The sequence below is a fragment of the Cyphomyrmex costatus genome, unplaced genomic scaffold (assembly GCF_001594065.2).
Source record: "Cyphomyrmex costatus isolate MS0001 unplaced genomic scaffold, Ccosl1.0 scaffold167, whole genome shotgun sequence".
Taxonomy (NCBI): Eukaryota; Metazoa; Arthropoda; class Insecta; order Hymenoptera; family Formicidae; genus Cyphomyrmex; species Cyphomyrmex costatus.
In genome coordinates, this window is record NW_017275684.1 from 208,417 (window position 1) to 225,281 (window position 16,865).

Sequence of the window (16,865 nt, forward strand, 5' to 3'; positions counted from 1 at the left end):
CGCTCTATCCGAATCCGGTATCAAAAATAGGACTTTCCATTTAAAAATATCAATGTCACCTTCAAATAACCTTGAAAATTGACCTCGAGGTCAGAACCAATAATGTACAATGATTGCCCCCTTTGTCCTGAAAAACTTTTGTTTGAAACATTTTTCTTTAAAACGTTTATTTTTCAAAATATTTCGGGTGAGGGATTAAAATGGGACACCCTATATATATATATATACTGTCAGTAATAAAAATGTGTAATATAATGTGACATACACATTTTTTAAATAAATACTGACAGTTATATTGGTGCACACGAATGTAGAACATTTCCTGTCATCCAATGCCATTTATATATATTCCATATTTATTGAAAGCAAAAGAGTTTCAGTGCAATCTAGTGCAGAAACAGAAAACAGACTAAATGTGTTATATAACAGACAAAATATATATATGAATGTATTGCACTTACACATGTAGCTGCTTTATCTGTTTTTGCTATTTCTAATAAGTTATTTGAAATATTCAGATAATGCTGATATATATAATTATAATATTGCATGTGGCAATACATGTCTATCTGCAATATTTATGTATATCATTGTGTATGTACATACATATGTATGCAAACATAAAACATATAAAGTCTAATATGTATCTTTACATGCAATATTGAAATTAAATTTTATGTATATACATAACGGAATGGCATTCACAGCTGCTAATATCTCTTATACTTGAGCATAATCAATTCAGACGTTATGATTGCAGTTGTCATAGCCATGTTGCCCAAGCTTTTACATCTCTAGGATGTAACAAAAAATTGTCTTCATAATTACACATTTGGCATTTGAAGAAGAACTATGGCAATATCAGTATCATTTGATTAAATATCTCTGATATTTATTATATATACCAGTACCGTCAAAATAGACGCTTCTGGCATTTATAATAAACCATTATATACATGCATATGGTAATACAAACAAGTAACATCACAATAAATGTTTATGACGTTTATTCCATTACAGTCAGAATAAACGCTTTCGACAATTATTTTAATCAGTATCGTCTGATTAGACGTCTCTGATATTTATTCTATATACCAGTACCGTCAAAAGAGACGCTTCTGGCATTTCTAGCAAATTGTTCTATACACACATATGATGATACAGACCAGTACTGACAAGGCAGATGCTTCTGGTATTTGTAACAAAGTATTCAATTTTGTCATAACAGTTACAACAAACGCTTTCGTTTTTTTTATATCTGATATTTATTTTACCAGTACCGTCAAAATAGACGCTTCTGGCATTTATAGTAAACCATTATATACATGCATATGACTATACAAATCAGTATCGTCAAAATAGACGCTTCTGACTTTTATAATAAAATATTATATATATGCATATGATTATACAAATTAGTACCGTCAAAACAAACGCTTCTGGCATTTACAACAAAACTACTTTTATACATGCATATGGTATTACAAACCAGTACCGTCAAAATAGACGCTTCTGGTACTATAGGTTATACCACACTATGGAAATGGAGCATAGATATTCTAAAAATTACCGAATACGCACATCCGTCTACTACTATCCAGTATAGTAGGTGCACGCCAATAGCTCGACGAACAGGCCGTCCCAGATGTCAAACCCACTGTCACAGCTGCACAGCTGGATTCTGGATCCAGGCACTCCGAATCTCCGATCAGCTGATAGGCAACAGCGCGTGAGCGATCTCGACGCTACGTTGCCACGTCGGCGCGCCGAGCATGCTGTGTCGATCTGCGGTGCTATGAATCGCGTTGAGACTGGAGACCGCTCACTCGCCGCGGACGAGTATTCAGAGCTTCATTCCAATAAAGTTTTGACTGTCAATAACAGTACGGATTAAAATTTAAAAAATTCTCAGTAAAGTTTAAGATTGGCCGTACATTTTCGTTTTTTATTCGTGCTGATTGGATAATTAGTTCGTGAGAACGAAAATCGTAAATTTAGTAATTTTTCAAGCTCTGACATCTTCTATCTCGAAAATTATTAATTTTATCAAAAAAGTCTAAGAGACAAAAAAGTTTCACTTTGACCCAATTAAGCTTACAGAATTTTTTCGAATTTTTTGTTCAAAGTTTTGATTTTTTAAACAAAAAATTGTTTGTAACTTTTTAATGACCACTTCAACAAAGAAAGTGTATATATATGCTTTTTCGCAGAATAATATAAGGAATCAAGTCTAACCATTTTCAGTTGCTAAAACGTTGGATCTAGATTTTAAAAGATCAAAACTGTGAACAAAAATTCCGAAAAAATTCTGTACGCTAAATTGGGTCAAAATTAACATTTTTTGTCTCTCTGACTTTTTTGCTAAAATCAATAGTTTTCGAGATAGAAAATGACAGAGCTTGAAAAATGACTAGATTTACGATTTTCGTTCTCATGAACTAATTATCCAATCAGCACGAATAAAAAACGAAAATGTACGGCCAATCTTAAACTTTAATGAGCATTTTTTTTATTTTTATCCGTACTGTTATTGACAGTGAAAACTCTATTACAATGTAGCTCTGAATGCTCGTTCGCGGCGCGTGAGCCGTCTGCAGTCTCAACGCGATTCATATCATTGCAGGATTCGCAAGTCGACACAGCATGGCAACATGGTCGGCGCGCCTACGTGGCAACGTAGCGTCGAGATCGCTCACGCGCCGCGGACCAGCATTCAGAGCTTCATTCTAATAAAGTTTTGACTGTCAATAACAGTACGGATTAAAATAAAAAAAATTCTCATTATAGTTTAAGATCGGCCGAACATTTTCGTTTTTTATTCGTACTGATTGGATAATTAGTTCGTGAGAACAAAAATCGTAAATCTAGTCATTTTTCAAGCTCTGACATTTTCTATGTCCAAAATTATTGATTTTATCAAAAAAGTCGAAAAGACAAAAAATGTTCACTTTGATCCAATTGAGCGTACAGAATTTTTTCGGAATTTTTGTTTAAAGTTTAGATTTTTTAAACATTAAATTGTAACTTTGACCACAACAAATGATGGAAATTTTTTTTCATTGATTGAAATTTACAGATCTGATTATGCTGAAATATATTTATAAGTTTGAAAAATTTATTATCTAATTTGCTAACGACAAGGAATCCAGATGTTACTCACCGCTATAGTACATGGTTGTCTTCATAGTAGTCAAAAATTGTCATAAACCTCCAATCGGTTAAAATGTCAACAGGTGTTACATTGTAGTCAAGATAAAAAAATTCTTAAATAAGATATAGGAAGGTCAATATAAATGTCAAAATTAATTCCGTTGTCGACCGATTGGAGGTTTATGATAATTTTTATTTATGAAGACAAAACCATGTAAGTACGTCAAACGGCCGCGAGTCCGCGAGATTGCCGAGAAGACTTTCAGTGTCGCGTACTTGAAAACAAACGATCAGAGCCTGCTTGCTTCCCTCCCCCCTCCGCTCCCCGCGCCGAATTCGCTTGTCGAGCTGGTGACCAAAGATCTTTCTCGGCAATTTCGGTCGCTCGACGAATATCATTATAAGGGACAAAAATATTATATATTCTCGATAATACATAACTTTCGATAAATATTATCAATGACATAACCCTGCCATTCATCTACATTAGCATAAATTATGTCAAAACGCGATGGTTTACGAGATATTTTGTTTTCGATTTTCCGTGCAGGTCATGTACCCCATTCGTAGACGTTGTGTTCGAGAATGCAGTGTGGTCTCGAGCGTAAGGTGCGAGATTATTGTGCTGTAGACCCCGTATTCAAATCTTTGTCGTTTTTTTCTCTTTTTTGCCACAATTTTTTTTAAAATAAGTAAAGTCATTATTTATCTGCCTAATATATAATTGTTGGTTTAAAAATACACGAATGACTTTAATAATTATATATTAGGCTGTTTATTAAGAACTTTACTTATTTAAAATAAAAATATGACAAAAAAGAGGAAAAAATAGCATTAATTTGAATACAGAATCTACAGCATGCTAATCTTGCACCTTACGCTCGAGACCACGCTGTTCTTACAGATTTCGATTACGAATAATAGGGTACATGACGTTCACGGAAAATCATAAACAATTAATATCTCGTAAATTATCTCGTTTTGACATGATTTATGCTATTGTGGATTAATGTGAAAATTTTATGATTATTACAATTTATTAAAACTAATATGTTATTTAGAACATCTTTTTTTGTCCCTTATACTGATATACGTCGAGCGACCGAGATTGTCGAGAAAGTATCTTTGGTCGCCAGCGAGACAAGCGGTTAGGGCGAGAGGAACGAACTTGCATTGTATACCGTTTATACTTATTTATAAGCAGAATACATATATATACCGTTGATTATATATATAATATATTATCAGATTATAATCTGATTATGTATAAATAATCGAATATTTATACATATACAGTACACTTTCTGTGTCAATACATTAAAATTATATACCAAAATTGTGTTATATGTATATGATACTGAAAATAAAAAATGTATATGATACTGAAAATAAAATTCTCCAACTCCCATTCTCGAGAGAACGCAGCCAATATAGATTTTTTCGTCTCTTCGATTCTGATTTATAAATAATTTTGTTTTGTAATAATCAGTAGAACTAACGCTTCTGATTTTTATTACAATCGACATTGTCTGGTAGTTACTTGTGTCTATTTTGCCAGTGTCATCAAAATTTGTTGACTTTTGTGTTTATTATCCGTAAGAACACTTGATTTGTATCATATACTGTTTACATATATTTATTATTTGAGATTGTACAGATACATTGGCAATATATTTTCTGTTTCAAGTGTACTGGTAAAATAAAGTCATGTTTTTTATGTATATATGTGTATAGTACCATATATGTATATAAACGCGTTCGCGCGGCCTACTACTGCTAAGCGTATATGTACGCCCCTCCCACGAATCGTATAGCGTATGGGCCGCTGGGAGCGGGGATAGCCTGGCAAGCGCGCCGTCCACGCCGTCCACCGGCCACCGCGCTTTCGAGTCATGACGTGCCAGAAACACACAGAAAAACGTTAGGCCGTAAGACGTAATCAGTAAGGAAATCGTAACATTGGATTCGCTACCGGCTTTACGGTCTTTACTGTGATTGGCCAATTCGCTTACTGATTACGTTTTACGGCCTTACGTTTTTGTATGTGCCATGGGCTTTAGAGGCTCGCGGCGGTGTGCGGGACGCGGGACACGGGACGCTTACCAAGCGGTTTCCAATTCCGGCACGCCAACGTTTATTCGGCTATCTTTGCGAAAATTATTACTGTCTGAACAGATGTTCTAATTTTTATTATAATCAGTATACTGTCTGAATAAATGCTTCTAATTTCTATTACAATAAATATTTCGAAAAGGTATCAGCTAATATAAATGTTTATAAAAAATCAGCTTATATAAATGTTTATTTTTTATGTTTATGTTTTTTTTTATCAGCTAATATAAACATTTTTAATTAAAAAAATGAGTAACACGTCATTAGTACACGTCATTTGTCCTTCTTGAGTGTACTATTTGAGATATGCGACGTGAACAAACCAATAATAATATTTTTGTATGTCTGGTATATTTTTCCAGTTATGAGCGTGTACGAACAATTACCGCTTATAAAAATGAAATTTTGGTATTTTCGTACTATATACAGGGTGATTCAGAACGACCCCGTGTCCTTGCAAACGCGTATTCCTGACGAAATTTTGAAACGATTTTTCCTTTACGAAAATTTTATCCGACGCTTACTTTTTGAGTTATTAAAAGATAAAGTTAGCGAGTTACGGGCTGCGTACAGAAGGTAAGCAGGGGCGGCGCATTCACCATTTGACGCGAGCGATCACGAGGGGTACTCGTTGCGCGATCAAGGACACAGAGTTATTCTTTAATTTAATTTAAGGGTTTCAAAACACTCTCTCTCTCTCTCTCTCTCTCTCTCTCTCTCTCTCTCTCTCTCTCTCCCTCTCTCTAGACCGTGTTCGAGCTCAATCCTGGTCCTGTTCTATCGCGATTCCATTTGAAAAGAAATATCCGAATTGGCTTTACGGATTGCAAAATCCTTTCACAGAGTAAAAGTACACACGAAAAACTATCCTGAGAAACCTAATTTCACTAGAAAATCGGAAAAAAATTAAAAAATTCACTTTTTCTGGTAAAGTACGATCACGTTCAACCTGTTTTTACCGATGCTCTACAATGCCATCTCTTTCAAGACGGCGGAACTACTTCTAAACGCAATTTCGGCTCTATCAAACTCTGTTGACGTTCCAAATCCTCGCATAGATCGTGATTTCGTTTTAAAAAGAAATATTTTTTTCTACGCATTTAATCTTGGATCTGCAAACTCAGGATTGTTCGTACAAGTCATCCCAATACTGCAAACCATTTATTTGCAATCTGCGATCTCTAAAACTTTTATATTAAGTGAATCTTAACCTCAAGTGATAGCTGTACGTGTCAGAATAAAGTGAATTTTTTAATTTTTTTCCGATTTTCTAGTGAAATTAGGTTTCCCAGGATAGTTTTTCGTGCGTACTTTTACTCTGTGAAAGGATTTTGCAATCCGTAAAACCAATTCGGATATTTCTTTTCAAAACGAATCGTGGTAAAACAGGACGACTTTAGCATCTCCTTAAGGTTATGTTATGTATATTGTAAGGGACCTCTCTCTTACCGACTCCCATCCGACCTAGTTCCACTAAGAGCCTACTGAAGCGCTGTCGCGATGCGACGCTCCCGCGAGTACGTCACTGCAGAGTGATTGGTCCGAGTAGCGTGGGAAGGCCACGCGCGGCTATCATTGGCCGCTTGACTTATTCAAATCGAGTAAGAGCGTCTTTGTACGAGGATCGTTCTCGCATACGGTCGACATTTGTGTGGAAGCAATAAACCTAAGTCTAAACGTATACAAGTCCTTTTATAGTGTGTGCCACCTGTACCATTCTAACAACAGTCTTCTACAGTGAATCTTTTACAACTTCAGAAGTGGGATTACCACGAATTTTGGCCACACTTAGGCCCGATTGCACCAACGTCACTGTGATTCTTCGCTTAGTTAACAAGAGTTTAAAGTAAGTGTTACTTAAAATTCGCTGTCGTTGCATGATTGACATAAAAGTTAAAGTTAGTTAACTGGAAGTTTTGATAGTAACTTTTCATGTTTAATATTGGCTGCGTTTATAATGCAGTCTTTGAACATTCCGTATATTACACATAAAAACGAATAGAATTAAAAGTATATTTTTAATCGAATTAAGCAGGAAATTGAGAGAAAATAAATATTATTTACAGTGAAATGTATGAAAATTTGATAAATTATAACTGTTCAATTCAGGCATTATATAACCTCAAACCGCGAGTTTGAGGGCATTATTGTCACATATCAACGAATTGCTGGGAAAAATAGAAAAATGTAAATTAATTTTAATTAAAATTTTAATTATTCCTGTGTTTTAATATTAACTGTTAGTACTGAAAATCTTTAGTTTACATAATGTGTATTTCAGATTTGTAGTATTAGCAGTAAATATCAAAACATATACATCATATATATTTCAGTTATTTCTGTATTATATACAATTTAAAATATATATATTATTTACTAACTGTTAGAAGAAATAATAATATAATATTATATATCTATAAATACAAAGCTTACTATTTTTTTTATTATTACTTGTAAAGATGTCAGGAGAAGTTGAACAAACCAAAAAAAGAGCACGTAGTGCAAATTATACATCAGAAGAAAAAGCTACTTTAATAAGTATTGTTAGCAAGTATAAAAATATAATAGAATCGAAAAAGACAGATAAAGTAACATGGAAAGATAAAAATGACACTTGGGAAACAGTCACAAATGAATTCAATGCTGTAGCACCAAATGGGAATTATCGCACAACAGACTCATTAAAAAAGTTCTATGAAAACATGAAGAAAGAGACAAGAAAAATGGCAGCACAAGAGAAGATGGAATTATTTAAAACTGGTGGTGGAAGACCAACACACAAAATACTAGATCCAATGCATGATTCTATTTTAACATTAATGAATAGTAAAACAGTCAAAGGTAATTGCTTCACATTGATTCTTTTATAATATAATCATTTTTATATCTAATAAATGTACTTTCTTTATAGGGCTTAATAATATGTTTGATTCTGATACAATAATACTTGATTCTGATTCAACAAACATATTTACCTCTGTTTCGAATGCAAATAACACGCTTGACAGTGTGACTAACAGTACTATGGATCACAACAATGAATCAGACTCAAATACGGAAGAATGTTGTATGTATGAAGTACTAGAGGAAGATTATTCGAAGGAAATGAATAATACACACACAACATATAATATAGATGTTGTAAGTTTTAGTAAATGAAACAATTAGTCTATATCTTATAGTGTACCTAAATCTATAATATTCTACAGTTACTTAAATTATAAATTTAATTACAATAGATTTAATCATAATTTATATAACTTCTCTTTATTTGTAGAATTCTAATATGAGTGCATCGCAAAACAAGAAGGAAGTAAAGAAAACAAAACCAACATTAAATTGGCGTACATATGTACCGGATAAATTAAAAACATCTAAGCATACAGCATTAAAAGTAAATGAAAGTAATACATTTCAAGATCAAGGAGAATCATCCAAAGAAAACGAAACGAATACATCTAAAACTATAACTCGACGACGTAGACCATCGACAATGGCTCTTAACAGCTCTCACATTTCTAAACAATATAGTGATTTAGCAGAAATTAAAATGGAGCTTGCAAAGTTGCAGTTAATAGCTCAAAAGGAAGAAATGGCAGTTAAACAAAAACAAAATGAATTTGAATTTGAATTAAGGAAAAAGAGTTTAGAATTAGACATAGAACTTAAAAAGGCACAGTTGAAAAGATTGCAAGCAAGTTCTTTTATTCAACAGCCTTTTAATATTAATTAAAAGATTCAAACTGAGGTATAAGCTGGTATTTATAGTTCGATCTTAAGTTCAAGAGAGAGAGAGAAGAGAGAGAGAGAGAGATTGTCTTAACAATTTTTTTTATATTTTCTTTAATTTAATTTTATTTTTACTTTACTTACTCTAAAAAACGATTTTGAATATAAAATCAAACTAAATAGTTCATAAAAGTAGTTTAATCTAAAGTACAACATATATATATCCAAAAAAAACTTAAAAAAGTGTGATATTAAAGACTAAAGAGTAATATTAAATATAAAAGATACATTTTAAGTTTTTAATATTTTTTTTATGTATTATAAAAGAGTAATATACCGGATTGTTGGAAACTATAAAATATATATTTAAACTTAAGAATAAGATGTAAGGAAGTGATATTAAAGTGATATTAAAAGAAAGTTCTTAAATACAAATATTACTATATATTATTACAAATGTAATAAAATGTTTACAAAAAGTACAATGTAATGTTACAAAATTAGTCTGTAGGATTTTTATGTAAGATTTTTTATTGTGTTCTTCATTACAAAAAAATTATATTTTAAATAAATTAATATTTTATCACATATTCTGTTGCAAATTATTAAAATATTCATTAATTAATATGTTACGTGCTAGTAGACCTGCATTGCCTGCATTATTTTGATGATAAGGAAGAACTGGTACACGATTATGTGCAATAATTTCTAAAATATCAAATTCTTCATCAACAGGTGGAGGAATATCTTCCCCTTGACGTTGTGCTATATTATGCAATACAGCAGTTGCTATGATTATTGTCATTACTGTATTGATTTGTAAACGAGATCCATATGCTAATATTGGAAATCTACGTTTCCAAAGACCAAACGTGTGTTCTACTCTAGTTCTTGTTCTGATATGTGATTCATTATATAATTGTTGAGCAGGGCCTTGAGGATTTAGTAATGGTGTAAATAAATAAGGTCTTGCAGGGTATGCACTATCACCTGAAACAGAAAGATTCATTATAACTGTATAAATAAATAGTTAATTATGCCAAAATAAAAAAGCTCACATAATAACATAAATCATATATTATTTTATATAATTAAAATCATATAGAGTATCTAATATAATTACAATCACATACCCAATAATAAGCAATTGTGAAAGTGATTTGTTTCAAAAAGCATTTTTAAATTACTATTCTGAAATATTGTTGAATCATGAACAGAGCCGGGCCATCGAGCTACAATATCCATTATTTCATTATCTGCATTTACCACAACTTGTACATTAAAGGAAAAATATGATTTTCTGTTTCTAAAAACTTCTGCATCATCACCACCTATATTATATGTACATACATACATAGAATGCGAATATCTATATATATTATGTATGCCTATATAATGATCCTTTGAGTATATGGACATATGTCTATATATTTAAAGTATACTTTAAATATAGATCATAATATACTATATATACATATATAGTGCACGTTTTAAACAAGAAAATACATTGATGAAATACACAGAGCACAATAACATACCTGGAGATTGTATTCTTATATGTGTACAATCAATGGCACCAATTACTTTTGGAAATGCAGCAATATTAAAAAAATTTCTCTGAGTTCGTAAAATGTCTTCCTGTGTTTGTGGTAATTTTATGTAAATGTTTGCCAATGAAGCTATAGCCTCAGACACTCTCACCATTATTCTTGAAACTGTAGATTTATCCATTCCACCATAATCACCCATTGTTATCAAAAATCCATTAGTTGAGTATAAACGTAGAGCAATGAGCAATTGTTGCATTGGTGTTACCGGATTATTTCTAGAAAAGAGCAAAATTATTTCTTCTTTTAGTAATAATATTTTAAAGAAATATGTTCATAGATAATTATAATATATTGTAACATTTGTAATTAACATATATTATAATAGTAGCATATTGTAACCTTATGTTACAAACATTTTGTAAGTAATGTCAAAAACGTTTAAAAAATTTTGGATTAATAAGGAAATTTTACCTGTTATGTGTATACTCTAGGCGATCTTGAATTTGTTCTAATATATTAATAACGGACTGTTTTCGTAACCTAAATCTTCTAAAAAAGTTTAAGTCGTCATATTTTTCAAAATAATCAGCACGTACATGTATATTTCGCGGTATTCCGTATACAATTAAATCAAATGCATCTAATTCATCATCATCTAGTACATCGAAATCTAAATCCATTTTTTAATAACCTCAAATAATTCATACGTGAACAGTAGTAATACAGCCAATATGGCTTGTAGCAGTAATATCTGTTCCTTAAATTCTCTTAAGCGGTACTGAAATCACCGCTTAAGATAAGTGAAATTTAAAGCAATTCAAGTGTCACATACATCTTGGTGCAACAAACTTAAAGTTTTAAGCTTCGCTTTAAGCAAAAATAACGTTGGTGCAATCGGGCCTTAACGCGCTGTCCATCAGCGCTTCACCGCGACCGCGAGTGCGTCGGTTCGCGTCATAGAAATAGTAGTACTAGAGTATGCATTGTAGGAGTGGGGGTAATCCTATCTAGAAAAGGACGCACTCATTTGGGCCTTTTCGTTCTCTCTCGTTTCGCGCATGCGTATAGCCATATACTCTGAGAGAGGGGATCAAAAGAAAGAACGAGTCGAACGAGAAAAGTTTCATCATTACATGACCGGACAAGCCTGATTGAGCCTGATCACTTTGGAATCAAACAAAGAATTGAGTTTGATAAGGTTAAGGGCTCTCGATGAATAATATCAATAAATATTAATGATAAAAATCTATTATTTATACCTCTATAATTCCAGTTATGCGAGCATATTGGCCAGCACCACCAGATTGTTTCTTATAAAGATAGTCAAATTCACATGGTTTAGTTAAGTCTCGCGGAAAGAAACTTTTGGCTTTCCAAGAATGACCGGACAAGCCTGATCTCTTTGGAATCAAACAAAGAATTGACTTTGATAAGGTTAAGGGTTTCCCAGTGCCAAGGGTTGCTCTTTCAATTCCTTATTCTTTCTTTCAATCTCCTCTCTCAGAGTATACGGCTATACCCTAACAGCACAAATGTAGATATGTCAACTACAAGTCGACTTTGTTAAGTCAGGCCCTTTAGAATCGACCGTAAGTCGACTTTATTCAGACGTCTATAGACGTCTTTAAATGTCGACTTTAGGACATCAAGAAGTAGACATTTGTAAAATAGTCGACTTAAGTCAACTTTAAGTCGACTTGTCAGAAAGCCGCACGTATATGTCCGCATGATGGTTGACTTAAAGTTGACTTACAGTCGTCTTCAAAGTGGGACATTGTATGACTTGGAGACGTTTCTAAGTTGTCTAAAGTCAACATATGGACGTCTATTTTCAGACCTCTAGCAGCATAAGTCGACTCAGAGTCGACTTATGTTAGAGACGACTTTGTGCTATTAGGGTACGCATGCGCGAAACGAGAGAGAACGAAACGGTTCCAAATTAGAGACCCTCTAATCAGAGTCGCGAAATAACGTCAATAAGGTTAAGTCGACGATACAATTTTTCAGCAAAAACCGGAAGTAGCGATTATAGTACATTGTGTAATAGTAGGGGAAAGTTGTTTATTGTGGGGACGGACGCGACGGCACGAGCAAAGCGAGTACATACACGCGCCCGTGTTGACCTATAAACAAATATGCCCCCACTGTTACACATAGAATTTTTTTTTGTGTAGGGCACATTACGTGCACGCGTGAAGAGAAATATAATACTACTGCACGTACGAGCGCCATCGCAGTTTCAATGAAAAGACTATGACTGTGATACATTAACACCTAATACATGTGAATCTAAATACATTTATCATAAATTACATTATTATATTTTTTATATTAATACTGTATTTCATAAAATTATATTTTCTAAAATGACTGGTTGTTCTGCGCCAGACTGCAATAATTCTGCAAAAAAGGGTTATATTATGAAAGTCTTTCCTCGTAATCCTGAAAAAAGAGCAAAATGGGCAGCGAATGTAAGTCGATTTAAATTTGACGCCATGACTATTTCCGGTTTTTGCTGAAAAATGTCAGCACCAATTAAAATTGGAAACGTTATTTCGCGACTCTGATTAGAGGGTCTCTAGATCTGCTATTGCGCAGCCATTTATATCTAGCCAATAGCAAGCAAGACTGAATTCCGCCATATTGCGCGCATATATATAAAACATATTTAAAAATGATTTTGTGTGCAGACACATACACAAAAAATCGGCGGAATTCAGTCCTGCGCAGAACCGGACGAATATTTATCATGGATATGTGCAGACTTTGTTACTTCGACCATGCGAGTGAGTCGGTTTTTTTTCAACGCCTTTCGAGGCTCATTGCGCTATTCGCTAGTGCTCTACCGCAACCGCGAGTGTGTCGGTTCACGTTCAACGCCCGCAGAGGCTTCTCGCGCTGTCTATTAGCGCTTTACCGCGACCGCGAGTGCGTCGGTTCGTGTTCTACGCCCTTGGAGGCTCCTCGTGCTATTTATTAGTGCTTTACCGCGACCGCGAGTGTGTTAGTTTCGCGTTCAACGCCTTTCAAGGCTCATCGCGCTATTCTTTAGCGCTCTACCGCGACTGCGAGTGTGTCGGTTCGTGTTTAACGCCCTTACCCCCGTTTTCACCATTAGTGACATTAATCTAGGTTTACTTAAACTTCGATTAAAATTAACGTTGGTTTAAACTTGGTTCAAATGTAATTTTATTCTACCAACTCTTGATAAGCGTCGTTTAAGTAAACTTATACTCTATGCGATAAAACTTCTTGAACAACCAGTGATTGGTCGATTATGGCTTCAGTTCAGCCTATAGTTCAGCCCTTCGGCTGCCTGGCCAATAAAATTAAAGAAGAAGAAGAAGAAGACTCATTATAACGTTCGTAAAAATGAGTACTAATAAAAGAGGAATGAATTTTTCTGATACAGAAAAATGTTTATTGATAGAACTGATAATGTAGTATAAACATATAATTGAAAATAAAAAAACTGATGCAGTGTTTACGAAAGAAAAAATAAATGTTGGGACGATATTTGCAAGAAATATAATAGTGAGTCAAGTATATTTCGTGATACATCAACATTAAAAAATTGTTGGGAAAATTTAAAAAAGAGGACTCGAAAATACTATGCTGAAAAAAGAAATAAATTATATAAAACAGGTATAATTATTTATTATAACCTATATCTTTACGATCTTACAGCTAGTTACTTTTTTAAATTTCGTTCAATGTAGCTAAACGGCCAAAAATGATCGTTCAAATTAAACTCAGTTTTACCGCGTTCAATTTTTTGACCGAATTTGGTGGAAACGATGAATGTACGATAAACTGAGATTAGCTAAATATTACTAGAAGTTCAGGTTTAAACCGAATTGGTGAAAACTAGAGGCCTAGAAAACAGAGATGCGACATTGCGTCGGTTGGGTTAGGTAACCACCGCTATTTTAATTCAATATAAGTGCTCTTGACCAATAAGCTGATGACAGTTGATGCAAAAGGTAGAAAGATTAGATTAGGTTAGGTTAAGTCTGATATTAAATATTCACACAAATAAGAATACTTACACCATAATAATAGTTTTTTATTGTACTTCGATACTGTATTGTCTAAATTTTTCTCTATATATATATATATGTACATACGTTATAAAACTATATCTATTAGATGCAATAGTGAATTAAAATGGCTCTCTGATCACGTGATTTAGACAGCCAATCAAGCCATACCCTTCAATGACGCATCTCTGTTTTCTAGGTCTCTAGTGAAAACAGGGGTTAGAGGCTCATCGCGCACCTGGCGATCCAAAGATCTCTCTGCGCGCTCCTAGTGGAGGCCGGTAGAAGCTTCGCTAGTCAGACACCTTATACATACTATAATGGAAAATAATAAAGTAAAATCAAAAAGAAATACTACATAATGTTTTGTGGCACAATACCATAATTATAAACAGAAGGGGATCAGTTTTCATCACTTAAAAAAGAAAATTGTTTTAAAAACTGATCCCCTTCTGTTTATAATTATGGTATTGTGCCACAAAACATTATGTAGTATTTCTTTTTGATTTTACTTTATTATTTTCCATTATAGCACATATAAGGTGTCTGACTAGCGAAGGTTCTATCGCCCGCCACTAGGAGCGCGCAGAGAGATCTTTGCATCACCAATTCATTAGCGCTCTACCGCGACTGGAAGTGTATCGGTTTTTCGTTTAACGCCTTTCGAGGCTTCTCACTAAGACGGTTTCCGGACGCCATAGTTGACGGGTGTACCTTTTATGCGTCTGTGATTTTTCGTGTTTTTCGTGTTATTTTGGTGTTCGGTGTATCTCGCGTAGTCGTTGGGTGGGTTGTTCTCATCGGTCGTTTGACCGGCGATTGCTGTTCGTTGATCTGGGAACTCATCTCACGCGGGCGCGTGGGTTTGCGCGCTCATGGCCGGCGCCGTGGGCTGGGGGGGACGCCGGCGGGGGCCCTTGGGGCCAAAACGGGTGGTGTGTCGTCGTTGCCGCTCGCGGCGGCCTCGGTGGTGTCGTCCTTGCCTCTCTCGGCGGCTTCCTCGCCCGCTGATTTCCATCCCCCCCCTTTCTCTCCTCTCTCCCCTTTTAGTTTTGCACAATGCGATACTCCATGTAATGGATTAGACAATGCATCAATGGAAGCAGCGTTACATAGCATAATCAGCGATCCGGCCTTAACGCAAGGTCATAATATGTCGGCAGTCTCACCGACTGGAAGTGAGGTTATGAACAATGACATGGAGGTGGAATTCACGCTAGTTTCTAGAAAGAGGGCTCTAACTCGGGATCACGATTCTAGCTCTAAGGTTAAGGTTGTTGAAAATCCCTCTGGATCAAATATTATTAATAATACTAACACCAATGTTGTGGAACCCCCCAATGGTCATATCAAGGCACAAGAAGGTAATGCTGCATGTTCTAAGAAGGTAATACCACACAAGACCACGTATCTCTATTCAGATTTAGACTCTGGGCCTTACGCCGTTTACGTTTACTCAGAAAAAGCTTCGGTTATTCATTTCTCGGTACTGTCTAAAATTGTTTCTGAAATTGCTAGTGCTGATATTCTCAGCGTCAAGCGTCTGGGCAGTGGAAAGGCCATTGTAGAGGTCAAATCCGCGGCGGCGGCTAACAAAATGGTGGCTAACAACAACTTCGCTAAGTTTAAACTACGTGCCTTCATACCATCCTATAAAGTTCTTAGAACTGGCATTATTAGAGACGTAGACCAATCGTTATCCTTAGAGTGTATTAAAAATAATATTAAATCTTCTGTTAAGGTTTTAGATATCCAACGACTCAATCGCAGAATCACAACTGACGGTCAAACGAGCTACCTGCCGTCCAGAACTATATGCACCAAATTCGCAGGACAATTTCTGCCTAATGAAGTTGCTTTATTCAATACTCTATACTCGGTCGATCCCTATGTACCAAAGGCCAGAATCTGCTACGTCTGCTATAGAGCAGGACATATCGGTAAAGACTGTAAGAGTACTAAGCCCAGATGCCTCTACTGTGGAGGGGATCATGACCGATCATTTGAATGTGAAGGTAAGCGACAGCCAAAGAAATGTATTAACTGTGGAGGTGATCATTTGGCTACCTCTTTTGACTGCCTCGTGATTAAACAATATAAGGAAGCTATTAAATTAGCTGCTTACGATAATATTCCAAATATTGAAGCGAGAAAAATTGTCATGGCTAACCGTCAAGGTAATACATCCAATCTATCTACGAACCCTCGCAATTTCCCGTATCTCTCCGGCTCACAGCGCCATTCTTTAGATGATTTTGCCTCCTACAATAGATTTTCGCCGCTG

General features: G+C 34.7%; 2 protein-coding genes across 2 annotated transcripts; one reads left to right on the forward strand and one right to left on the reverse strand.

Annotated features, from left to right (window-relative positions):
- Positions 1-8,003: 8,003 nt before the first annotated feature.
- On the forward strand, positions 8,004-8,995 carry LOC108771855 (uncharacterized). The gene is made up of 3 exons (XM_018537257.1): positions 8,004-8,103; positions 8,174-8,403; positions 8,540-8,995. Exons 1-3 carry the CDS (start codon positions 8,004-8,006, stop codon positions 8,993-8,995), a joined length of 786 nt encoding a protein of 261 aa, XP_018392759.1.
- Positions 8,996-9,188: 193 nt separating this feature from the next.
- On the reverse strand, positions 9,189-10,740 carry LOC108771856 (putative nuclease HARBI1). Its single transcript, XM_018537258.1, has 3 exons — positions 10,530-10,740; positions 9,625-9,981; positions 9,189-9,193 (listed from the first exon to the last, which is right to left on the reverse strand). Exons 1-3 carry the CDS (start codon positions 10,738-10,740, stop codon positions 9,189-9,191), a joined length of 573 nt encoding a protein of 190 aa, XP_018392760.1.
- Positions 10,741-16,865: the final 6,125 nt, after the last annotated feature.